The sequence below is a fragment of the Micromys minutus genome (genome assembly GCF_963924665.1).
Source record: "Micromys minutus genome assembly, chromosome: 8".
Taxonomy (NCBI): domain Eukaryota; kingdom Metazoa; phylum Chordata; class Mammalia; order Rodentia; family Muridae; genus Micromys; species Micromys minutus.
Genome location: NC_137977.1, coordinates 20,735,581 through 20,763,059, shown reverse-complemented (window position 1 = coordinate 20,763,059; position 27,479 = coordinate 20,735,581). Strand labels below are relative to the sequence as shown.

At 39.6% G+C, this 27,479-nt stretch overlaps 1 protein-coding gene across 1 annotated transcript in view; it reads right to left on the bottom strand.

The window, feature by feature from the left end:
- CAMK4 (calcium/calmodulin dependent protein kinase IV) overlaps positions 1 to 27,479 on the bottom strand; it is a gene marked incomplete at its 3' end in the record, with an annotated part of 209,152 nt that overhangs the window by 56,850 nt on the left and 124,823 nt on the right. Inside the window, exons 3-4 of the mRNA XM_080919972.1 lie at positions 22,455 to 22,517; positions 20,484 to 20,566 (exon numbers count right to left, since the gene is read on the bottom strand). Coding sequence (XP_080776098.1) covers positions 20,484 to 20,566; positions 22,455 to 22,517 — 146 coding nt within the window. The remainder of the gene's footprint in view (positions 1 to 20,483; positions 20,567 to 22,454; positions 22,518 to 27,479) is intronic.

Here is a 27,479-nt window from a genome sequence, read left to right as displayed (position 1 = left end):
CTCATAACCATCTATCTATAATAAGATCCCGTGCCCTTTTCTGGCATGCAGGCATACATTCAGCCAGACCTCAACATAAAACTACACACTAGGTCTAATAGAAGAGAAAATGGGAATAGCTTTGTACACATTGGTATAGAAGACAACTTCCTGAACATAATTCCCATAGCCCACACACTAAGATCAACAATTAATAAATAAGACCTCATGAAACGGTAAAGCTTCCATAAGGCAAAGAACACTGTCCATAGGATAAAATGGCCTATAGAATGGAAAATCTTTACCAACTCTACAGAATCTAACAGAGAACTAGTACCCAAAATATGTAAAGAATCCAAGACATTAGCTACCAACAATTCAAATAACCCAATTTTTAAAAGGAGGTACAGAACTAAACAGAATTCTCAATAGAAGAATATTGAATGGCCAAGAAACACTTAAAGAAATATTCAATGCCCTTAATCATCAGAAAAGTGGAAATCAAAATGACCCTGAGATTTCATTTCTATTCATGAGAATGGCTAAAATCAAAATCTCAAGGGACAGCACATGCTGGAGAGGATGTAGAGCAAGAGGAACAGTTCCCCATAGCTGGTGGGAAGACAAATTTGGACAAACACTCTGGAAATCAATTTGGTGGTTTCTCAGAAAATTTGGAATAGTTCTACCCCAAGACCCAGGTATACAGCCAAAAAGTTGCCCCACGATACCACAAGAACACTTGCTCAATTATACCCAGAGTGGCTTTATTTGTAATAGCCAGAAACTGAATACAATCCAAATATTCTTCAACTGAAGAATGGATAAAAAACATGTGGTTCATTTACACATGGAATACTATTCAGCTATTAAAGACACAGACATCATGAATTGTGTAGGCAAATGGATGGAACTAGAAAATATTATCCTAAGTGAGATAACCTAGGTCCTAAAGGGTATGCATGGTATGTACTTACTTATAAGTGGATATTAGCTAAAAAGTACAAGATAACCATGTTACATTATTAGACTCAAAGACATCAAATACCAATGAGGTCCCAAGGAAGGATGTTTAAATCTTATTCAGAAGGGGAAATAAAATAGAAATTGGAGGTGGATGGAGGGAGGGTACTGAGTGAGGGGGGGTGGGGGTGGGAATCAAGTATAGGGAGAGCCAAGGAGAGAAACCAGAACTCAGGGGACAGGGTTGCATGAAGGGGATCTCTAGAATGTACCAGAGTCCTGGGATGCTGGAAAGAGTCCATGGAGAGTGACTTTAGCTGAGACTCCTAGCAGTAAAAGACATGAAGCCTGAAGTGGTTACCTCCTGTAGCTAGGCAGGAAGACCAGTGGAAAGGTAATGACAGTAACACACCCACAAAATCTTCAACCCAAAATGTGCCCTGCCTACAAGATGTACAGGGACAAAGATGGAGCAAAGAAGGAGGGAATGGCCACCAAATGACTGGCCCAATCCCTGACACTACTAAAGTTATGCTAGTAGATAGGAAGCTAATGTTTAAGTGTCCTCTGAGAAGCTTCACAAAGCAACCAATGGAAAGGATGCAGAGAGCAACAGTCAAACATTAGATAGAGCTTGTGGGGTCTTGTAGAAGAGTAGGGGGGAAGAACTGAAAAGCACAGGGACTCCACAGGAAGACCAACAAAGTCAACTAACCTGTGCCCTTGGGGCTCTCAGAGTCTGAACCACTAACACATGAATTAGACATAGGTCCTTCCTACATATGTACCATATGTATAGCTTGATCTTTATGTGGGACCCTCAATAACTGGAGTGAGGAGGCTGTCCTTGACTCTGGTGACTGCCTGTAGATCCAGCTACCCTAACTGAGCCACGTTGTCTGGCCTCAGTAGGAGAGGATGTGCCTTGTCCTACAGTGAGTTGATGGGCCAGAATTGGAGGGGGGGAATACAGAGTGTTACAGGAAGATGTTTGTTGGGGTACTGAAAGGAAGGGAGCTGTCATTATGATGTAAAGTGAATTAATTAATCAATTGATTTTACTTCTGTAAAACTCAAGAGAAGAGAAAGGGGTTTTTCATGTCAGAGAAGGTTGAGAACTTCCACTACCATGTTACCATTTCTCCACTGTGTGCTTTATGCAGAGTATGTGATCTAACCATCACAAAGGTGACTAGTGGTTTCCCTATACAGTCTTGGGTTTTCTATAGTTATGTTAGAAGAAGAGAATTGTTACAAATATGATGGAAAGTGACAACAGATCATTAGCTTTCTGTGAAACCTTTCAAGAGCTAGGGCCATCCCACTGCCATCGGGACCCACAACCTGCCAACAGATAGCTGAGCACCAAGGAGTGCTCTCACTCCTAAGCCCACAGGTGATACCCCACTTTCTCTCCAATGCCTGTCCAAAGAGAGACTCACAAGGAACTCACAGGGCACAGGAATTACAGGGCTGCTCGGGACTGGACGCTTCTGGTCTTCTTCTGTGCCCAGACAGACCTAGAGCCTTCCCACTGATATCCGGACCCACAACCTGCCCACAAAGATCTGATTATACAGGAATGCTCTCACTCCTAAGCCACAGACCCACAGGCCAACAGGAGAGACAAGATCCAGTTAGAGACAACAAGACCAACTAGCATCACAGATAACAAGATGGCAAGAGACAAAAACAAGAACCTAAGCAATAGAAACCAAGACAACCTGGCAACATCAGAACCCCAGTCTCCCAACACAGCAAGTAGTGGATATCCCAACACACCAGACAAACAACATTTGGTCTTAAAATCATACCTTACAATAATGATAGAAGGCTTTGAGAAGCACATAAATAACTTCCTTAAAGGAATACAGGAGAACACAGGTAAACAAGTATAAGCACTTAAAGAGGAAACACTTAAAGGTCAACAAGCAAACACAACCAAATTGAACAAAACCATCCTGGATCTAAAAATAAAAATAGAAACAATTTTTAAAAATCACAAAAAGGCACAACCCTGGAGATAGAACACCTAGGAAAGAGTTCAGAAGTCATAGATTCAAGTATCACCAACAAAATACAAGAGATAGAAGAAAGACTTTCAGGTGCAGAAGATACCATAGAAAATATTGACACAATAGTCAAAGAAAATGTAAAAAGCAAAAAGCTTTTAACCCAAAATATCCAGGAAATTCAGAACACAATGAGAAGACCAAACCTAAGGATAGTAGGAGTAGAAGAGAGCAAAGATTCCCACCTTAAAAACTCAGTTAATATCTTCAACAGATGTATAGAAGAAAACTTTCCTAACCTAAAGAAAGAGATGTCCATGAACATGCCAAAAGCCTACAGATCCACATAGATTGGACCAGAACAGAAATTCTTCCCAACTCATAACAGTCAAAACAGAAAATGCACAAAACAAAGAACAAATATTAAAAGTGGTAAGGGAAAAAGATCAAGAAACATAAAGGCAGTCCTATCAGAATTACCCCAAACTTCTAAACAGAGACTATGAAAGCTAGAAGATCCTGGACAGATGTCATAAAGACTCTAAGAAAACACAAATGCCAGCCCAGGTTACTACATACAGCAAAACTCTCAATTACCATAGATGGAGAAACCAAGATATTCCATGACAAAACCAAATTTACACAATATCTTTCCACAAATTCAACCCTACATCAGGTAATAGATGGAAAACTCCAACACAAAGAAGGAAACTACACCCTAGGAAAAGCAAGAATATAATCTTGCAACAAACCAAAAAGGAGATAGCCACACAAACATAATTCTACTTCTAACAACAAAAATAGTAGGAAACAACAATCACTACTCTTTAATATCTCTTAACATCAATGGAGTCAATTCCCCAATTAAAAGGCATAGACTAACAGAGTGGATACATAAGCAGGACCCAGCATTTTGCTGTATAGAGGAAACACATCTCAGTGACAAAGACAGGCATTACTTCAGAGTAAAAGGCTGGAAAAAAATTTTCAAGCAAATAGTCCAAAGAAACAAGTTAGAGTAGTAATTCTAGTATCGAATAAAATAAATTTTCAACCAAAAGTTATTTTAAAAAGAAAAGGAAGGAAACTTCATACTCATCAAAAGAAAAATCCATCAAGATGAACTCTCAATCCTGAACATTTATGCTCCAAAAGCAAGGACACCCACATTCATAAAAGAAACTTTACTAAAGCTCAAAGCATATATTGCACCACACACAATAATAGTGGAAGAATTCAACACCCCACTCTCATCAATGGACAGATCATGGAGGCAGAAACTGAACAGAGACATATTGAAACTAACAGACGTTATGAACCACATGGATTTAACAGACATTTATAGAGTGTTTCATCCTAAAACAAAAGCACCACATGGAACCTTCACGAAAATTGTCCAGATAATTGATCACAAAACAGGCCTCAACAGATACAAGAAGATTGAAATAATCCCATGCATCCTATCATATCAACATAGACTAAGGCTGGTCTTCAATAACAACAAATTAACAAAAAGCCCACATACACATGTGAAAGATGAACAATGCTTTACTCAATAAACTTTGGTTAAGGAGGAAATGAAGAAATTAAAGACCTTTTAGAAGTTAATGAAAATGAAGGCACAATGTACCCAAACTTATTAAATAAAATAAAATCAATGCTAAGAGGAAAGCTCATACCTCTGAGTGTCTCCAAAAAGAAACTGTAGAGAGCATGTACAAACAGCTAGATATCACACCTGAATGCTCTAGAACAACAACAGAAAAAGCAGCTATACCCAAGAGGAGTAGATGACATGAAATAATCAAACCAAATAGAAACAAAAAGGATTAAACAAAAAAATCAATAAAAACAAGAGCAGATTCTTTAAGAAAATCAAGAAGATAAACTCAAAGACAAACTAATTAGAGGGTACAGAGACAGTATTTAAATTTTAAAAAATAAGAAACAAAAAGGGAAACATAACAACAGAAACTGAAAAAATTCAAAAAGTTATCAAATTCAAATGCAAAAGCCTATACTAAATAAAACTGAAAAATCTGAATAAAATGGATTATTTTCTAGACAGATACCAGGTACCAAAATTAAATCAGGTAAATCATCTAAACCGTCCTAAAATCCCTAAAGTAATATAAGCTGTCACCAAAAGTTTCCCACCCCCCAAAAAAATTCTAGCAGACATTGATTGAAGACATAAAATCAATACTCTCTAAACTATTCCACAAAATAGAAACAGAAGGAACACTACCTAATTCTTCAAAGTCTCTATAATACTTATACTTTAAACCACACAAAGACCCAAAAAAGAAAGAGATCTTCAGACCCATCTCCCTTATGAACATTGGTGCAAAAATATTCAATAAAATTTTCACAAACTGAATCAAAGAACACATCAAAATGATCATCCATAATGATCAAGTAGGCTTAATCCCAGGGATGCAAGGATGGTTCAATATATAGAAATCCATCAACCTAATCCATTATATAAACAAACTCAAAGAAAAAAAAAAAAACCACATGATCATCTCATTAGATGCTGAGAAAGCATTCGGCAAAATTTAACACCCCTTCATAATAAATGTATTAGAAAGATGAGGAGTTAAAGCCCCATACCTAAAAATAGTAAAAGCAATATAAAGCAAACAAGTAGCTAACATCAAACTAAATGGGGAGCAACTTGAACTAATCCCACTAAAATCAGGGACTATACAAGGCTGCCCACTCTCCCCCTACCTATTCAACATAGTACTGGAAGTCCTGGCTGGAGCAATTAGACAAGAAAAGGAGATCAAATGGATACAAATTGGAAAGGAAGAAGTCAATTTATCACTGTTTGTAGATGATATAATAGTATACTTAAGTGACCAAAAATATTTCACGAGAGAACCCCTAAACCTGACAAAAAAACTTCAGCAAAGTGGCTAAATATATAATTATGTCAAACAAATCAGTAGCTTTCCTCTTCTCAAAAGATAAACAGGGTGATAAAAAAATTAGGGAAATGACACCCTCACAATAGTCACAAAATTATGCTTAGTCGATGTCACTCTAACCAAGCAAGTGAAAGATCTGTATGAGAAGAACTTTAATTCTCTGAAGAAAGAAATTGAAGATCATAGAAGGTGGAAAGATCTCCCATAGTTATGGATTCTAAGGATTAATATAGCAGTAAAAACGGCCATCTTGCCAAAAACAATCTAGAGACTTAGTGCAATCCCCATCAAAATTCCAACTCAATTCTTCATAGAGTTAGAAAGAGGAATTGGCAAATTCATTTGGAATAACAAAAACTGCAGGACAGCCAAACTTCTGGGAGAATAATCAACACCAACCTCAAGCTATATTATAGATCAATCGTGATTAAAAAAACAAAAACCTGCATGGTATTGGTACAGAGACAGGCAGGTAGATCAATGGAATAGAATTGAAGACCCAGAAATAAATCCACATACCTATGGTCACTTGATCTTTTACAAAGAAGCTAAAAACTTTCAATGGAAAAAAAGATAGCATCTTCAACAAATGGTGCTGGTTCAACTGGCAGTCAGCATGCAGAAGAATGTAAATCAGTGCCATTTTATCTCCTTGTAAAAAGCTCAAGTACAAGTGGATCAAAGACCTCCACATAAAAACAGGTACACTGAAACTAATAGAACAGAAAGTGAAAAAGAGCTGAGAACAAATTTGCACGGGGGAATTTTTCCTGAACAGAACACCAGTGGCTTATGCTCTAAGATAAAAAGAAAAAAAAAAAAAAAAAAAAAAACAAACAGACAAATGGGGACCTCATAAGATTGCAAAGCTTCTGTAAGGCAAAGGACAGTATCAAGAGGACAAAGCAACAACCAACAGATTTGGAAAAGATTTTTATCAATTCTACATTTGATAGAGAGCTAATATCCAATATATACTAAGAATTCAAGAAGTTAGACTCCAGAGAATAAAACAATCCTATTTAAAGGGGGGTACAGAGCTAAACAAAGAATTCTTAACTGAGGAATACTGAATGGCCAAGAAGTACCTAAAGAAACGTTCAACATCCCTAGTCATCAGGGAAATGCAAATCAAAACAACCCTGAGATTCTACCTCACATTAGTAAGAATGGCTAAGATCAAAAACTCAGATGACAGCAGATGCTGGTGAGGATGTGGGGGAAAAAAAAGAAGACTTCTATGTTGTTGGTGGGATTGCAAGCAGGTACACCAGGTTTGGAAATTGGTGTGGTGGTTCCTCAGAAAATTGAACTACTTGAGGACTCAGCTATACCACTCCTGGGAATATACCCAAAAGATGTTCTAACATATAAGAAGAACACATGTTCCACCATGTTCATAGCAGCCTTATTTACAATAGCCAGAAGCTGGAAAGAACCCAGATGTCCTTCAACAGAGAAATGGATACAGAAATTGTGGTGCATTTACACAATGGAGTGCTACTCACCTATTAAAAACAATGACTTCTTGAAATTTTTAGGCAAATGGATGGAACTAGAAAATACTATCCTGAGTGAGGTAACCAAATCAGAAAACAACACACATGGTATATACTCACTGATAAAAATATACTAGCCCACAAAGCTTGAAATACCCAAGAAATAATTCACAAACCTTATGAAATTAAAAAAAGAAGGAAGGCCAGAATGTGGATGTCCCAGTCCTTCTTAGAAGGGAGAACAAAACACTCACAGGAGAAATACAGAAGCAAATAGAGGAGCAGGGACTAAAGAAAAGACCATCTAAAGACTGCCTCACTTGGGCATCTATCCCATATGCAGTCACCAAACCCAGTCACTATTGCTGATGCCAAGAAGTGCTTATTGGCAGGAGCATGATGTGGATGCCTCCTCAAAGGCTTTGCCAGATCCATACTGATACAGATGAGGATGCTTGTAGCTAACCATCGGACTGTGCATGGGGACCCCAATGGAGGAACTAGAGAAAGGACTGAAGGAGCTGCAAAGGTTTGCAACCCAATGCTAAGAACCACATCAACCAATAAAACCCCCCAGAGCTTTCAGGGACTAAAACACCAACCAATGAGCACACATGGAGAGACCCATGGCTCCAGTTGCATATGTAGCAGAGGATAACATAGTCTGGTATCAATGGGAGGAGAGGCCTTTTTCCAGTGAAGTCTCATTTTCCCAGTGTAGGGGAATGCCAAGGTGCTGAGCTAGGAGTGGGAGCATCTTCATGGAATCAAGGAGAGGTCAAGGGGCATGGAAGAGGGGAGAATGGGGATAACATTTGAAATTTAAATACAGAGAAAATCCAATAAAAATGATTTAAAAAGAAAAGAAAAGAAACCTTTCTATCCTACTCCAAGATGGTAAAATCATTTATTTCAAGAACTTCAAAGTTTTTTTTTTCTCATGCCCCTTTACTCTAGAAATCCTTCATAACTGTTTTGTGGCACTCCAGGTTTAAGAGAAGTGGCTTGTATGACTATGCACTGTTTTCCTAGTTGTCTATCAAATTTAGTCCTTACATGTACTTTGGTGTAAGTCTTAAGTTGTCACCTAAATGAAGTGTTTATATATATATATATATATTTGAGTATAATATAGGGGCAAGTGCCTGGCATGAACTGAATCTTTGTATGCTCTAAAGCTTTGTATGTTAAACCCTAATTGCCTATGGACCTGTCTAAGGGATCAGCTGTTAGGAGGTAGAGTCCTTGGTGGATATTTGGTTCATAAAGATGGCGCCCTCACAAATGAAATTAGTGTTCTAATAGAGGAAATACTATACTTTGTACCACATAGAAACACAGCATGCAAGCATCTTTAGGAATTCAGAAATCAGCCCATAAACAGAAGCTGATCTACTGACATCTTAATATTTCACTTCCTAGATTCAGAATTTTTTAAATTTTTATTTATTTTTATATGAGTACACTGTAGCTGTCTTCAGACACACCACAAAGGGGCATCAGATCCCAATAAATGTTTGTAAGCCACCACGTCGTTCCTGGGAATTGAACTCAGGACCTCTGGAAGAGCAGCCAGCTCTCCAGCCCTAGACTCAGAATTTTAAGAAATGTATTTTTATTGAATATAAGCTATCTAGTCTAAGGAATTTTGTTTTAGGGATATTTATAAACTAGTACAGTATCTGGGTTGTCTAGTTAATCAGGAAGTCTTTGGATGGAAGAGTGGAATATTAGAGCAAAATAATTCATCTGACATTCTGACAGATGCATTTACTCATTTAATAAATATTACAGAGTGACTATGGTGTGTGGGGTTCTCAGGACTGAATGAGACATGCTCTTTGCAATGATGTGCTCTTTCCTTATATAAGCAGACAGAGAAGTCAATGGTCTAACTAACAGCTGTGGCACAGGCATTGGGGTCTGGCTAGAGAAGTCTGAGAAAGGTAATAATGTAGGTTAGGAATCTCGTAGGAAGAGAGATGTCTGAGATCAGACCTGGACAGTGAACCTAAGATGTCAAAGAGGGAGGGAGTAGGGCCGAGAGTGGATGAGGAATATAAGATCAATGAAAATAGGAAATTTGTTTGTCCAGTAATAGCTCTGATGAGTAAGTGGAGTTTTTATAAGTTGGATAGTAATGTAAGATAATTGTGTCACAGAAGATGCACATTTATGGGTTGCTGCTGGTCTCCTGTAAGCATGTACAGGTATGACTGACCTCCCTTCCTCAGCCATCATTCTTCTACACAGTTCTTGACTCGCCTGTGTATATTCCCACATGGTGATGTCATCCACCAGGGGACCTCAACACTGCATGCTCATGGTTTTACAAATTGCTATTAAAGGTTTTTCCATTGTAAAAAAAAAAAAAAAAAAGGAATAAGGAATTAAAGAGGATTAGGTTTGATTTGGTTCTTGTGAGATTGCATAAAGTAAAGAATCATCATAGCTCTATAGACTCGTACATTATAAATATGGTATGTTGTGCCAGAGCTTATGTGGTGGAGTGATTTATCAGTTCTCTAATGAGGATCAGGAACATCTCTTGAGCACACACAAAGGACACAGAGTTCTGCTGTGTCTTCTACCTCACCTCAACCTTAATCCACACAGTGTGTCTTGGTCCCTATGAGCCTTCCTCTGATCCTCATCTAGAATCATCTGCTAAAAGGAATTTTGTTCTCAGACAATATTTAATCTCTGTCACAGGGTTATGTTTCTCAGCTTCAGACATTTCATTATAAATATTTTATAAGGTGAGCTGACTGCCCAGGAAACTTGAGACTGCCTAGTTAAGGTCAATCACACAGAACTCTTTATGACAAATATGGTTAATAACAGGACTCTGATGATCAGTGAGGATATTAATGGCCAAGCAGAGGAAGATGAAGGTGACGTGTGGACACAGCCTGTGGGACTTGAATCATTCACAGAGTTCAGCAGCAAGCACTGCTCATTGGAGTCTATCAATAATTATTCACAGCATTGTGACTAATCGCCAAATGAATAGATGTCAGAAAAATTTTAGGCTGAGGCCATCTGGACAATCCCTTGGCAGGTGCCCTTATCACCATGAGCAAATGCACTGGACTGGAAGTGATGCCCACTGCAGCCTCCTCAGCTCTAGCCCTGAAGACCTTAACAGTGCTTCCTGAAAGAAACCCGGGAAACAGGAGGGATCTAAGTTCAAACGGTGTAGACCAGTTTAAATATGACTTGTTTTAAACAATATCAACGTGATTCAAATTCAGCAATACAGATTGCTTCATGAAGTGACACACATTCCATTATACAAATTAGCTGACATCTTATTAAAATGACACTGGAACCGAACATGACTGGGCAGTCTAGGGTTTACAGCTCTATACAAAAATATATAAGTGACTTTGATATTCAGAAGTAAGGAAGGTATTCAGTCACTGTGAGGGCAGTAGAGCTTTTGAAAGAAGAAAAAAAAATTTCACCCCTGTTTTTTCTTTTGTTTTGTTTGGTTTTTGTTTGTTTGCCTCTCAAGCTCTATAAAACATTTGGAAAAGGATTTAGATGCAACCAGAACTTTGCAATCATTTTTAAAGTTCCAAGCCTTACAGCTGTCTCCATGACACAACTCCACACCACTTCATGATTATCTAGGCTATAAGGCTTACAGCTAAAATAAAATGTCTCCCAGCACCTTCATGACTACATCCCTAGACTGCACTTCCTACAACACCACAGGATGAGCGAGTGGAAAAATAGCATAAGGCAGCTTCCCTAGGCTCTTTGCTACAATATCTTCTGCCCTGACAGCCTGTCTTCTTTAAGTACCGTCCTTTTTACTTCATTGCTTTGCTGCTCTGGTCCATACTGGCCTCTTCTACCTAGCTGGTGGATTTTCCTTCTTATTTTTTTCTGTTTAATTGTAGGATAAGAAAATACGGGCACTGAGGATTTCTCTCTGAGGCTCTGGCCTAATGCATGACTCTGGTGCATTTGATCCTCTCAGAATAATAGCCACAAATTGAATTGAGCACATCTCCACCCAGGCAGTTAGCAGAGGCACGGCAGATGGAGAGCTCAAATCATGTCCTGAGGCCTCAGACTTCCTGGCACACAGATTAGCTGCCCTACTGCCCTGTGAACCAATCATGACTCTTTCTCAAATGACTGGGCTATCAAGTAGCTGTAGGTTCATGGGAAAAAGACATTGGGCTGATGAAAATGTGTGCCAGAGGATTGAATGTCGTAAGACAAAAGCCTCAAGTAACATGAGTTTCAGGAATCAAATCTCAGTGGATAACAGCACATCACTGTGCTATGACACACAACATTCTATTAAAGTGAGTATTTCTGTGTTTCAGCATAAATGTGTTTTTCCTTTATAGGCTTCATTTACCACTTTAGTACATTTCACTGATGGCATCTTCATTTACATGCTTTCTTCAAGAACCAGAGGGCGTTAAACACATATATTAAAAAAGCAATTTCAGAGCTACCACTGGCACCTGTCATGTGGGAGCTCTAGGGAGGGAAGCAGGTTGTGGATCAATGTAGGCACTGGCTTCGGAGTTGCACTACAGGAGAAAGAGAAGGGCAAACCAAATTGCAGGCTTGGGAATGGGCCCAAGAGATTTCTGGTCCAATTCTTCCATACTAGAGATGAAAATCTGACACAGAGGCTCTCTATAACTTGCTGGAGAGCACATTGTCCACTCAACCATTCACTTGACAAATATCTCAAGACTGTTTGCTTTCTGCCTCACTCAGCATCTGAAATGGAGACTAAGAAACATACTCCCCACCCCATCTCTTGCCAGAACACCGTGCTTTTCGGTGTCATTCCGCCTCGGAAGGTTCCTGTCTCCGTCCTCCACCTGGTAATGTCTAGTTCTGCATATAAGCTTCCTAGTTTTGTTTTGAGTATTTTCAGACTGTGGCATTCTGTACCTGCGTGATTATAATTTTGTTTGGAAGAGGATGGAAATATTAAAAATATCTGAGTCCAAATCAGTTTTCCTTCCTTTTCACCAGATTTGTGTCTCGTGGGCATGGAGGATATGTGTGAGAGTTAACATGGGGGAAATGAAGCCAGCATGGTGAGGGGATGCAGGATTGTAAGTGAGTATGTTGGGCACATTTGAAAACACATTTAGTCAAACTAAAAATGTTGAGCAGTGGTGCTGGAGAGATGACTCAGGAGCACTGACTGCTCTTTTGGAGGTCCTGAGTTCAATTCCTAACGATCACATGGTGGCTTGCAACCATACACAAAGAGTTCTGATGCCCTATTTTGGCATGCAGGTGTACAATCAGATAGATTGATATGCATTGATAAATAATATACATAAATTAAATAAATCTTTCATGGAATGAGAGAGGGAGGGAAGGAAGGAGGGAGGGAGAGAAATAGGTGATGGCAAGACCTTTTTGGAACCAAGGAAAGAAAGACACTGACCCAGATCTACAAATAAGCCATGTGACTTAGTGAGCACTCAGCCCTCCACAGATACTTCTGGACCCTGTCCATTCACTTCTGCACATCACCGTTTCTCTCTCCAAGTACTCTTCCCCATCAGAACAACACCGGAAAAGCAGTGGATCAAGTTGTCCACATTGCTTATAGTCCAACTTGCTCCCTTTCCTTGACACCCTTCCTGCCCAAACAAGCCCTTTCTCTGCTGTGTCAGGAAAAATCCAGCCCTCCTGGAAATCCCACATATTATGTACTACAAAGACTTCCATGTTTTCCTTGCTCACTCAGCAGAATATCTGAGGTTTGTCTGTGGCTTAGAGAGTTTCTATTGCCTGGATGATATTTAGTTGTCCGTTTTGCTTGTTTATTCAACAGCCAGTGACATCTGTCTTATTTCTTCTCCTGTAACAAGCCGCACTCTTGTAACTGCTGTACTGGCCCCAGGGAAGAACAAAGGGAAGCCTGCTACACTTGTTGATACCCATGACCTTTTCTATGCTGTGAGAACAAAAATTCTTTTCTTTCTCTAACCCAGGAGGCTCTCACTGTGTACCAGCATCCATGAAAGAGCAAAAAAACCACCTTATAAGTACGATAGAATTGAATCTGTCAAGAGCAGGAATTTCTTTAACTTATTCTTTCCCAAAGATGCCTTTGATTTCTGCATCGTTTGCCATCCTCTCTGCTTCTGAGAAAAGGTGCTTTTCTTACCCTAACAGATTTATTAGACTCTTGATAACATCGCCAGGGATTTCTCTGAAATGTTCTTCTGAAAACATGCCCCCTTTCCCAAGGACCTCACCTGCTTGGTAGAGGTTGGTTCCATTCCGCTAGAAAATCTATATATTCCCAAGTTTCATTTTAAAACAATAAACAAGTCTCTCACGTCGTACCTTCCAACTACCTCACCTCCACCATTTCCTTTACATCCAATTTCTTACAAAAAGCACACCATGTATCCACTCAGAATCAGAGTACATATTTGCTTCACATATAGCCATAAAACCACAGTATGAGATGTATGTGAAATATCTGCATCTAAAGCATGTGTATAGCAATTCTCAAGTTAACCCAATGTTCGGGTAGGGCAATTTGATACTTAGTTATAATTGTCAACTTGATGGAACCCAGAATCTCCTGGGAGACAATTCTCTGGCCGTATTTGTACGGGATTATTTCGACTGCATTGATTATCTACCTGTGCTAGCACCGTTTCCTGACGGAGCTCCTGGAGTGTGTAACCAGAGCAAACTAAGCAGCGGCACCTCTGCATGACTCTTGCTTCTTGACTGCACACACAATGTGATCAGCTGCTTCCGGATCTTGCTGCCTTGACTTCCTGCCATGACATGTGCTACCTTTGAACTGAGAAGCAGAATTAGCCCCCCCCCCTTAAGTTGATTTAGAGCTATGACAGAAAAATCAATGGAGACAGAAGTAACACTGGACAACTAGTCTGGGGTTTTATTTTGAAGTAAGACATTTAACAATAGCATATGCAGGAGGAATTGACATGATAGAGTAATCATCTGCTTTGGAAAACCCCAGGCTTGAATCTGGGTTGTTATTAGACCTCTAAGCTAGGTGAGTGAATGGAAAATGTTGAACTTCTCTGGTCCTCAGTTATTTCGTTTCTAAAATGTAGATGACAAGACCTGTGTGGTGTCTGTGTTGCTTGGAGTGAGACCTTTGTAAGGTGCCATCTACTCAAGTGCCATCTAGATGCCAGGATCCCAGGGTATAGAAGACATGGTTCTTACACTGACTGGTTATCCTGTATAGAAATCAAGATACCATAGATCTTTGTTTCAGAGGATTAACTTAATGACTAATTTTACAACAGTAATCTTAGTCCAGACTTTTCGTGAATTTGGTTAACTCTGTTATCAACTGTTATCAACCATGGCACCAACCCGAGGAAACAGGGCTATTTCTGTAGGTTTTGGTAGTGACACCTTTCTGAAAAGTCAGCTAGCCTCAACAATATCAGTTAAAATCCCAGGAGTGCTAAAGCAGATAGAAATATGAATCTTGATCGTGTAATTGATAGCAACTCACAAGCTAAGTGCATGGTTCTGAAATACAGTCACCCTTTTCCTTGTCTATAGACGCTTTGTGATTTACTAAAAGAATATTTTAAGTTGTAGAAACTACAGAAAAACAAATTTAGAGTCAGAGACATAAAATTCAAGCATGAGTTTCCAAACACACTAATATGTCCCTTAGTTCATAGTCCTGAAACAAAAGCAAAGGCCCCACCAAGCCAGAAGAGTGAATGGGCTAAGACTAGCCGATACGACTTGGATTCTTCACAGGTAAAATCAACAACAGTTCATTCTCTTGGATAGGATGTGAGACTGAACATCTTAAAGACAACTGTAAGACATCACATGGAAAAAGAAACCCTCTGAAAGACAGGCTGCTGAATTCATGATCATTAATTTTAGCAATTATGGAGAGATGGCTCAGCCATTAAAGGTGAGACTCACAACCAAAACACTTACCTACTACCTAAAAATTTCCATATTTACATAGCAAAGGAACTCCTTTTCATTCTGCTTTCTCTTGAAAGTTTATTATTATTTATTATTATTATTATTATTAGAAGAGAGAAACACACTGGTATTGGTAAAATAATTTTTAACCACATGGAAATGTCTGTGTTCAGCAATAGTGGTCAGGCAAACTCCGAACAAAAAAATAAAACAGAGTGTAGGAAATAAGCCTAGCTAATTACTGCTGGCTATGTGAGCACACAGACCCAAGAGGAGAATGTTCTAGAACCTTCTACTGTAATTTTCCTAAACCAATATACTTTATAACTGGTCTGTAAATACTGATTCTAATATATAAAAATCCTAACTACATACAGGTAAGCAGAGTTTTTACCCCACAGTAAATGGGATTCTTTTTGGAGCAGATGAAGATAGTTACAGGAACCCACACTAGTCAAAATGAACAGACTAAGTGACCCCAAGAGATACATACATAGAAGAAAGGTGACAGGACCCTAAGAACCAGAGGAACAGGATGCTTGAGGTAAGACAGGGTCTTCTAGACATGACAGGAAAGCTATCCCTATGGAGTGTCAACAACATGGTTGCCTAAAGCAGCCCTGTATAATGATAACACCAGTCAACAAGCCAATATGGTTGGGGAATATTTCAAATGATGTCGTCCATAGACAAAAAACTGCAGGCTGAGAGATGGAGAAACAGCTTTCCCCAGAGATGAGGTTATCCAATCGCAAGCAGTCAGCCTTGAAACACATCTACATAGTGAAAGAAACGTGCCATGTATGTAAGCCAATAACACAGTCAAAGTACACACGAAAACACTCAATGAACTTAGTAGGGAGTGTGTGTGTGTGTGTGTGTGTGTGTGTGTGTGCGTGCATCAACAACAAAGAAAAGGACACCATGGGTTTAAGAGAGAGTCAGTGAAGCAGGGGAGACAGAGTAGTAATGAGGTGTCGCTACCGGTACCGTCTCCGACCAGCAGAAAAGGAGCGACAACACAGCGTTCTTCTTAAAGCGGTTTATTCAGGAACCTTACATCATGCCTGTGAAAATCTTTCTGTCCCTTTCTCTCTCTCTCTTTCTGTTTCTCTTTCTGTTTCTCTTTCTCCTTCTTCTCCCCACAAGCGCAGTCCCTTTTATCCATTCTCAACTCCACCTCCTCAGTCCATGTTGCGTGGCTACAGTTCATAGGTCTGTGTCATCTGGCCTGATCTTGAGTCATGGGTGCGCCTGCACAGCTCGCATGGTGGGAGTGGCTAATTTCGAGGGGCAGGAGGAAGTCAGGTGCTAGTCACAAGACTAGGCCGGAGTCCCAAGCATCATCTTGGGACTGCCGCCACACCCGCTCTCCACAATGAGGAAGGGCTGGAAATCATGTAAATGGAATATTCATGTATAAAAGGCTAAAAAATTAAAAATAAATCAAAAGCATTTGAAATTTTGTTTGAGAACACCAGAAATCAGGAAGGATGTAAAGACTCCATTCAATGGAGAGATCTATGGCTCCATATATGGAGCACAGGATGGTTTTATTTAGCATCAATAAGAGGGCAGGCCCTTGGTCCTGTGGAGGCTCGATGCCCCAGGGCGTGGTGATGGTAGAGGAGTGAGGCAGGAGTGGGTGGGTGGAAAAACAGCCTCATAGAGGCAAAGGGAAGGGGGGATAGGATGGGAGGAGGTTCGGAGGGGAAACCAGGAAGAGGGACAACGTTTGAAATGGAAATAAATAAAATAACCAATTAAAAAAACACTTCATTCAAAAGCCAAGGTCTCAGAAGGAAACAGTGCCCTTGGGTATCCTCATTTGTCCTCTGGTGCTGAAGAAACAGCTGACAGACCGAGAAGCTGCTCAGAGCTGAGGGACAGAATTCAGCATGCGTCAGGAGATGTCCTGCTAAGATCACACAGCTGTACCCATGGGTCTTTAAAGGACCTATGAATTTTTTAGCAAAACCAGAAGGGTCTTCAGGGGACTACTTCTTAATCAGCCTGGAGCCTCTTCACACTAACCTGGTTTGTTTTTATGTTAAAAGTTAAATAAAAAAAAAAATCTGTCTTCGAAGAGTCAACATTCAACACTTTATGTTCCACAATCTTTATGTATAGAGTTTGCCATTGGTAAGAAAAACCTTATAAAAAAATAAGCCAGGACAACAAAACTTACAAGAAATTCAGGTACTGGAGTTAGAAGACGAAATTGGGTGGAGAGAGGCTGGAGGAACCTGTAAGTGTAATTAGAAGGCCAAGGATATTGCTGCATTGTCTGAGCTAAAATCCAACCATTTCTGGAGAGAAAGAGAGAGAGAGAGAGAGAGAGAGAGAGAGAGAGAGAGAGAGAGAGAGAGAGAGAGAGAGACAGAGACAGAGAGACAGAGAGAGACAGAGACAGGCAGACAGACAGAGACAGAGACAGAGAAAACTGATCTGAAAACTCCAAGTTTGCTCAGTTTGAAAGATTACTGAGAGGGAAGTTACACTTTTAAGAGATCTGATAATACTGAGAAGAATTGAACTCTGGGGGCTTTATTTTTCCCATAGTATCAGAATTATCCAGACTTTTAAATAAAATGTATAGTTATGACTTTTCTGAGAAAAGGCATTGATTTTATTTCAAAATCCTAAATTACTTATCCTGTGTGTGTGTTTTATTTAAATTCAACAAGAAATGCAGATTCTACCTGGCTTTGACTGCATAGGTTTTCACAAGCATCACAGAACAGATCTTTCCTAGTAAAATACAAGCACCTTGACTAACACACTAACAAGCTTTTTCCTCTATTGGCTCTTCTCGGCTTGTTCACTATTGTTCACTAGTTACTGTTGCAGCCACCACTAGACCAGGAATATATATGTTCATCACTGCAATTCAACAAATTAGAGCTTGACCAAAATGCACAAGAAAGAAACAATGTTAGGATTTTTTTTTAATCTCTCAAGGAAGGAAAAAACCAATAGACTGACTGATAATGCAACATTTATTTTAACTTGATAAAATTTAAGAATAACTGTGAATAAAGCAGCACTGTGGAGAGGCCTAGTCATGTCAACCACGCCGAGAATGTGGACAATATTTGGGGGGGGGGATCTATCTTCTAAAGTCACTGAGGGCCTGCACCATGGTGAGTACTTTATTTGCTCTCGGTCAGTCTTTTAGGAAACAGAAATACTTCATCCATTTCCACAAATTAAATGTATTAACTGCATTTCTGTTTCTATGTGTTTTTTCTAGAGCTAAAATAAAATTCATCCCAAATTCTCTCATAGAAGCTTTGTAAGAAGGGGTGAAGAGACTCTTGATTGCAATTAATTCACGTGAAGAGAGGTGGAGGTAAATCATTAAGTACCGCTGGGAGGTTGTAGCTTCCATGACGGATTCTTATCTGCAACTATTTATAATTATTTATAATTAAAGAACGTGAGATTTCCATCTAATAGAGCATGATTAGCAGAGAAATATGCGAGGTCTCCTTAGAGAGCTTTCACGTCTCCACAGTCAGTAGGATCTCGCCATAAATATATTACTGTACTTAGACAAATACTATAATCATAAAAGTATTCATTTACAGTGGTGTTATTAAAGGAGCCATTATAAATAAATACTAATCCCACCCCAGAGAAGTCTTGACTAAGCACGTGGGAACAGGATACATAGTCCATCCTTATAAGGGTTTGGAGTACCTAAGATTTCTTAGCAACACCGAACAGCTTCCGAGTTGTTCCAGAACTCAGGGAGGTTAAGTACATTCCTCTAGATTAGTTTACCCTTGGGTGGTAGAGTCAGGACTCAGAACTGTGATACTATCAACAAACAATTGTCACCAGAAGGTTACTCGTGCACACCCACAACCCTGTGCAATATTCTTAAAGTGGTCAAAATGCTACAGCTTTAAGGTCTACTTGTTTGTCTTGGTTTATTTGGATGGCTGCAAAGGGACGAATGGTAGACATTTATTTTCATAATTCTGAATATTAGGAAGTGCATGACCAGGACACCAGCAGATTATTTCTGAGGGGTGGCTTTATCAGAGACAGAGGTGACTTCACGAAGAGGAAGGAGTGAGTGTCTGCTTTGGGCTTCTTCTCCAAGGCCGCTAATTCTCTCCATACAGGCTCCCTGATAACGTATCTTCCTCACAGAGGAACCACCTCCATAACTCATCGTGGAAGTTATAATCTGAGAGGAATACTTAAGTTCAAGACCACTGCAGGAGTCTGGAAGGAGTGTCTTCTTTCAACAGTCAAAGCCAATCCCCTTAGGATACCTTTCTTCTCAATAGTCCACACTCAATGTTACAGTGGCTTATTCATTTAGGAAAGACTCATGGAGCTTCTGACAGGATCTGGACTCTCAGTCTTGTGATTTTCCCCATCCAGTTACTTATCTCTACTTCGTTCTTTTACCAAAACCCTTCCACCAGCTTCTCACCGTTTCTCCTACATCACTACCTCATCCTGCTCTCCGCCCTTTCATTCTCTGTTGCCTTGATGAGCACAGCAGAGGGCCCCCCACATCCCTCCCATCCCATCCTGAGGAATCAGGGAGGAGAGACAACTATGGAAGCCTAAAGATAGCTTGACTTTCAATGCTTTCAGGTTTGGGGGCATCCTCTTCTCAAATGTCTTTGAGTTATAAAGTATGAGCAAACACCTCAAAAGACAACAAATGGGCCGAGAAAGCCAGATCTTTCTCTGCAACATGAAACTTTTTACATGGACTTCTATCCTGGAGAAAGTAGGTTATAGATGATCATTTAAGGAATACGGACTTTGATGAGTTTTCAGATCTTGACAGAGAATGCAACTTTATTTTCTCAGAAAGATAAGCTCATCAATCCTACCATTTAGTTAAAACATGTGGTTTTATAAAATTCTACTTTTTGGATGTAAATGTTTGTGAAGGTAAATTGACATAGTGCTTTTCTTTTTAATTACATACTTATTTATTTTACCAATTACAATCTACTTCTCTTCAACATTCTTCTCGAGATTTATTTTAAGAAAAACACCAATTCACATAGTATTTCTATTATAAAAAATAAATCCTAGGAAATGTTCCTTACCATGTTTCTTTTGGTGATACAGAGCAAACATTTCAGTTGTTTTGCACTCTGGGTCTGACTCACCTGTCAAACAGCTCTCCTCCCGTGACTAGCTCAAGGACGAGGCTGATTTCTGTGGGAGTTTCAAATATTTCCTTGAGTTTTATCTGGGGGGAAAATGTAGATTAAGAAAGAACATCTTAATGGCTCATCTCCATCTTCCTTGAAAATTATGGACAAACAATTATCTGTATTACCAATGGTTGAGTTAGCACGGTGAAAGTCCCTTGTTCTGGAACTAGACAGGCAGTTGACCCTCTATTTCTCAGTTGTTGATTTTGTCAGACAGCAAAGTTTTGTCAAAAGTCCCATTACATTTTTGACATTTTTCATTTTGAAATAACTCTCTTTTGAAAACACTTTCTAAATCCTACTCAAATGTTGCAATCTTTCTCCTTCCCTCCTTTCCTCCATCTCTCTTCTTTCCTCTCCATCTCTTCTTCCCTCCCTTCCTTCTTTCTTTCTTTTCCCTAGAATCAGGTACAACACCAACTTGACAAAATTGTTTAAAAGCACCATGGTTGTTAGAGATGAGCAATGCTTTATCTTGGAAACAACAGGTTTGGGATTCATTTGTGAGGTAGCCCTGGGGGTAATCTGTGTGTAAAAGCAGCTTGCTTCAGCAGATACCCAGTCCCTTGCTTGTAAAGGGGTCTTGGACAGAGTTCCGGGAGAGATTGATTGAACACACTAGGGTTTCATCACATTCAGATAATCCAACCAAATGTAGACATCAGGCATTGGAGAATCCAGAAGCCAGCACCGATCTACATGTGAGGGGTGCTCCGCAGTGGCTTCCTCAGAAGGACATGGCGGCTGTGGCGGTGGGTATGACCTGCTTGAGAACTGCTTACTCAAAGCATCCTCATACTTGACTTTGTACAGACCTCTGCTTTAGTTCTGAGAAACAAGGCACCCAGCCCCACACTGTGGATGATAACATTCTAAGCCTCCTGTAACAACCCGCTCTCTGATCAAAGAGCCTCAGTGTAGCAGGGGAGCATTTTTAGCTAGCTCTGTCCAGCCAAGTCTCAAAAGAATTCTGCTGCTGTCATTTCTGAGAATCTTTTCTCACATGACTCTGCTGACAAGGTCCTTCCAACTTCTTCCTGGAATATCAATCTGGGGATTTAGGGAAACGGGCAGCTAGCACTATGGGTCCATAAAGACAAGGCACCAGGTGAGAAGTCAAGGCACCAAGGATGGGGAAATGGCAGGCACAGGGATGTGTGAAGTCTGGGTCCTGGGTGACAACCCATGATTGATGAGTCCATGCTACAGACCACCTTCCTATTGATTATAACTTCCTATTGATTATAACATGCTGTTTGCTGCTGTGTAGCTCAGTGCACCTTTAACGCATATGTCAGGTTGTGTGCCCTTGGCTTTGACCATTGCAGGTCATCACCCTGCACACAAATAAGGATTTCTGGTTTGCTGTTTAAAGTAGATGGTTTAATTTATAAAATCGAGATGCTGCTATGAAAATGATTTTGTTCTTTTTCACTTCGTTGATCTCAAAAAGCTTTCCACGCATGCATTTTCCTCAGTTGCGTCTTGACAGCAGAGCTCCTGGAAACTGGTTAGTTCTCCCATCCACGCGCATCGTGCATTTTCATCTTTGCTTTCTTTCTGAAGTGCGCACACCCCCAAAGGCGGAAATGACTTTGGAAAGCAATGCTTTTTGCTTCAAAGGCCTTTTCGGCGATGGCATATTAAAAAGATAGGCAAACAAAAGAGAGAGAAAGCCAGTGTTTCATTAGAATAAAACAAATTTCTTCATTTCTTCCTCCTTTATGCATGAACAGAGGCATGGTATGCACTGCTAATCTATTCTGATTAGATTGGAGGTGGGGAGGTAGGGCCTTGAGTTAGGCCATGCTGCCTCATAGAAAGGAAGGATGCCTCTTCCCCATCAGCACTGACAGTGGAGGAGAATGAGCCCATCCCCCAGCTTTGGAAAGGATTTGAAATGGTCAGCTAAGAGCCACTTACGATGTTTGGGTGTGAGAGCCGCAGGAGAACTCCTATTTCTGTTCTCACGATCTTCTTGTCCACCTAGAAGGGAAAATGAGACAAACAGAAAAGGGCTCGAGCTTAGAGAAATGTTGAATGTACCTGACATGAGAAACAGCATTAGCCAGATGTGTAAATAAAGTAACTGGAAAGGTGTGTGTGTGTGTGTGTGTGTGTGTGTGTGTGTGTGTGTGTGTGTGTCTGTCTGTCTGTCTGTCTGTCTGTCTGTCTTGTAACAGACACACACATACACTAACGCTAACATACACTAACAGAAACACAAAAAGTCTTATTAGATAGCTCAGAGATTCCAGAACTCTTACATTGGATATTTCATTTATTTACATTTCAAATGTTATCCCCTTTCCCCCTCTGAAAATCCCCTATCTCCCCCCCTTCTATGAGGGTGCTCCCCCTACCCACCCTCTCCCACCTAATCACCCTAGCATTCCTCTACACAGGGGCATCAAGTCTTCAGAGGACCAATGGCCTCCCCTTCCATAGATGTCAGATAAGGCCCCTTGAGCTCCTTCAGTCCTTCCCCTAACTCCTCCATTGGGGTCTCCTTGCTCAGCACAAGGGTTGGCTTTGAGCATCTGCATTTGTATTGGTCAGGATCTGGTAGAGCCTCCCAGGAGACAGCAGTATCATGATCCTATTATCTGGAACTCTTGATCTGCCAGCATCAGCCTCCCTGAGGCTGGGACTAAAAGTATTTGGCAGAAAACACCCAAACCCTCTGATCTGTCCTACTAGCTTGGATACTCTTTCTTCGAACTTAAAGTAAGGGTATTCACTGACAGCTTAAGTAGTTCGACACAGGTGCCTTGCGGAGCACCACAGATATGAAGCAGTTCCTACTCTGCCACTTCTACAAGCTACACGAAAGCAGACTTTTCTTGTTTGTGGACAAGATATCATTGATATGTAAGAGCACCGTTATAAGAGTAACAGCTATGGCCCTTCACACTTGATGGTGGGCTCTTTTCTGATCTTCCTCCAGCTCTTCTCAGACGGATGCCCTACCTCTCCTCTTCAAAGACAAAGTAAAACTGCTAACTAGTGAAGCCCATAATTTATAAGATGTTTTATATGGCATCTACCGTCTTTCCTATCAAAAATCACCATAACTACCATTACCACTAGCACAAGTTCAGCCCAACCGGTCCCTCACTCACAAGAGGCCTTGCCCAACCTCACAGAGCTGTCAATCATTTCCCCATATTCTTCACATGGATGTGCCTCATAATGCAGCCTAACCTGCACATGCTGTCCTGTGTAAGGGCGAAAGCACCAAGGCTTCCTGCTAGAACTAAGCCTTCCCACAGTGTCCTCTCCAGAGCCTGCCTAAATAATCAAGACAATATATTCCTTTTATATTTTAAATCATGAGAGCAAAAATGAGCAGACTCCACTGTCACCAATGCCAAGTTTCTACACTACATGTCAACCCAGGGAAAATTACTGAGATACACAAAGATTTACCAATATTACTTGGTTCCTGTATTGTTATATATGAATCTGTTCTTTCTTTGAACCTTATAAATATATGAGCCACCAAATTTTCTTTCTATTGTAATCTAGAACTAGATTCTATTAGTGGCAATTAAGAGACTCTGTTAGGTTTATCACTTGACATATTGGAGACAAAGTCCATTGAATTTCTCATCTGCAAAATAAGAGATGCTCCCCACCTGTAAGCTCAGGGTTGACGCCTAGTCCCAGTGAGAGATGGGACTCTCTAAATGTCGTATGTAAACACAAAAATTAAAGTGTAGTCTGTGGTGCACATTTGAAACCCAGCTCATGTGAGGCAGAGAAAATGGATCTTTGTGGCCCTAGGCCTGCCAGCCTAAGGTAAGTTTCAGGCCAATAAAAAACTCTTTCAAAGAGGTGAATGGCACCTAAGGAAGGACCCCCTAAATTGCCCTCTTGCCTCTATATATCCACATACACGTGTGCACAGGCACACACATGCACACCCCAACACACATACAAATCATCAACGGACCACTGATCTTGTTCTCATGTCACCATTTATGTCACCTGAGCTGTCTCAAGACCCAGGAGAGTACAGGTCTTTACATGTGTGTATGATGAGACCCAGGAGAGTATACATCTTTACATGTGTGTATGATGAGACCCAGGAGAGTATACATCTTTACATGTGTGTGTGATGAGACCCAGGAGAGTACATGTCTTTACATATCCGTGTGACAAGATTTGTGCTTCATTCACAGTCAAACTGTGAGCAAATTCAAGTGGCAGCTTTCAATAAAGAATGGACTCCACCATCTAAGTCATTATCAGAGGAAGAAAAGGTGGGCTTGAAGAGAAACACAATTCCATGTCATTATGATTCAAAACAAAAACCAATGTCTTTTTTATAAATTTTTTCTTCACTGAGAATGATAAGTTCTTTAAAGATAAAAGAATATTCAGATACATTTTACAAATTTTATATGCTAATTTTCTTGGTTACAACATATAATATGCATATGATATATCTATAGCTTTTCCTAAAATATATAATCTAGTTTTAGAAAACTATCTATACTTTAGTTCCTAAACATATCTATAGTTTTTCCCTAAAAATAATTTAGTCATACTCTATAGTGCTTAATTAAAGAAATTGGTCACTATGTATAAACATTTTTATGATGAGGTAAAATATTTATAAATGTTAAAGAACCCTCATCCATAACTGAAGACCATAATCTAAGTGAAATAAGTCAACTTCACAAGGGAAACAGTATATCTTTCAGCTACAAAATACAAACATGCACATATACACAGGCACACAGACACATGCATGTGTATGCATGTACACATAATATCAAAACGCAAGGAGACAAAGAAAGAGATCAAATGGAGGGGGAAAAGAAAAGATGAAAATAAGTAAAACTTAATGAATATATGTAATATGTATGTATACATACATACACACACATAAAAAAGAAACCCACTGTTTTTACACCAATAAAAAAACTAAAAATATTCCCATTCCAAAATAAAATTTCAACATCATAGATAATAAAGTATGAATAATGATATATGTGAGGAAAAGCTTCATAGCCATGAAAATTGTGGTAATTCATGGGATCACTTAGTACACTCAGGGTGTTTTTTACTAATCCATGCCCAACTATTCCTCTAGTTACTTTTGTGTTTCTGTGATAAAATATTCTTATTAAAAAGCAAGTTGAGGAGAAGAGGGCTTACTTGGATTATATTTCCAGGTGACAGTCTGTCACTAACGGAAGACTGGGGAGGAACTAAAGGGAAAATCGAGGAAGAAACCACGGAGGAGCACTGTTTACTGACTCACTCACTAGTTCATCTATCCCTACAGTCCAGATTCACCTGCCTAGGAATGTTGCTGCCCACAATGGGCGGGGCCTCCCCACATCAATCATTAGTCTAGATAATCTCTTATAGACATAGCTACTGCCACATTTACTGAGTTTGTGCTTCTGTTGAGGTTTACTCTTCCTAGCTGACTTGAATATGTGTCAAGTTGTCAACAAAACTAAGCAGAACAGGTATTAACACTATAAAACAACAACAAAAATATATTCTACATGTCTTTGATGGATATCAGCTTTCAACTCAGAATACTTATTAATGTATGTATGAATACCCCACACAAAATGAATTATCAGCTATAAATTGTCTAGAGAGAGGTAGAGAAGATATGATCTGTCTATTTTCATAACTGACAGCTAATACAGGCAATAACATGGAAGGACAGATTGACTGTGAGCAGAGAAAAACAAGCTGGCTAAGAAACCCATTCAAGTGACTAACTATCATCACAAGTGCCTGTACATCACACTGATAGGCTCTAGGGCTTTCTGTGGAAGAATAAGAAAAGACACATCTTAATATACCCATCTAGTGTTCTGTAACTCAAAACACTTAGAAACTGCTTTAATATTCTCCCTTGGAGACTAAAGTATAGCTGACTTGTCCAATTTGGACAGAGTAAATATAGAGCAAAACCTTTTCCATTTGCAAGTAACTAACACCTAGCTCAAGCTTACCTATCCTGCAGTTGTAAATTTGGCACATAGAAAGTCAGAGATCTGTCCACAGGTAGCCAAATACAAAAGCTCAGATATAAACATTGCCCTCTCTGTTTTTTGTGGCTCCATTTTTCTCTTCTTCTCAACTTGTAGAAAATGTGGCTATTGAAGCCCAAGTTTTTACAATAACACATTTCAACAAAAGGAAGAGCCCTCCTTTCTAGCTGTATGATAATCTCAGTGAATGCACTCACTGTTTTGTTTGTTTTCAATGCATAAATCCATATGTAAGAGACACGTGACTATGACAGGGCCACCCTCTCTTTGGATCAGCTTTGAAAGACATATAATGTTGGGTTGGTGCAGGACCTGAATCTCCTGAAAACAGTATGTTGTCAGACACAAAAGGCTGCTTTGATGGTTGTTTTATTTGTTCTCTTTCTTATTTGCTTGCCTAGAATCATGAAATGGCTACTTTCTCTGCTTTTTTTTTTTTTTTTTTTTTTTTTGCCACATCTCAGATTAAATAATAAATCTCAAATTCTTATTAATTTATAGTAATACTAGCAATCAGTGGACTTAATACTCAAATTATGGCTGTTTAACAGTAAAACATTGACTCTACAAGGAAGAAATTTAAGCTCCTTTTCTTATTAATGCATAGTAATACTAGCAATCAGTAGATTTAATACTCAAATTATGGTTGTTTAACAGTACAACATTGACTCTATGAGGAAGAAATTTAAGCTCCTTTTCCATGAGACCCTTTGTAAATATGCCAAGGACCTGCCTCAGCCTGGAGAAGAGTTCTGAGGAAGAGGTTTCTGAAAACATTGAAAGAAACAACTCCTGGTTACAAGCTGATGCCCTATGCTCTGCTCAAGAAAGCTTTCTAGACAGCATTCTCTTGACAAATCTCTCTCTTGCTATTCCAAAAACTCTCTGGATAGCTCATCTTTTGAAGATCAAAAGCCCAGTC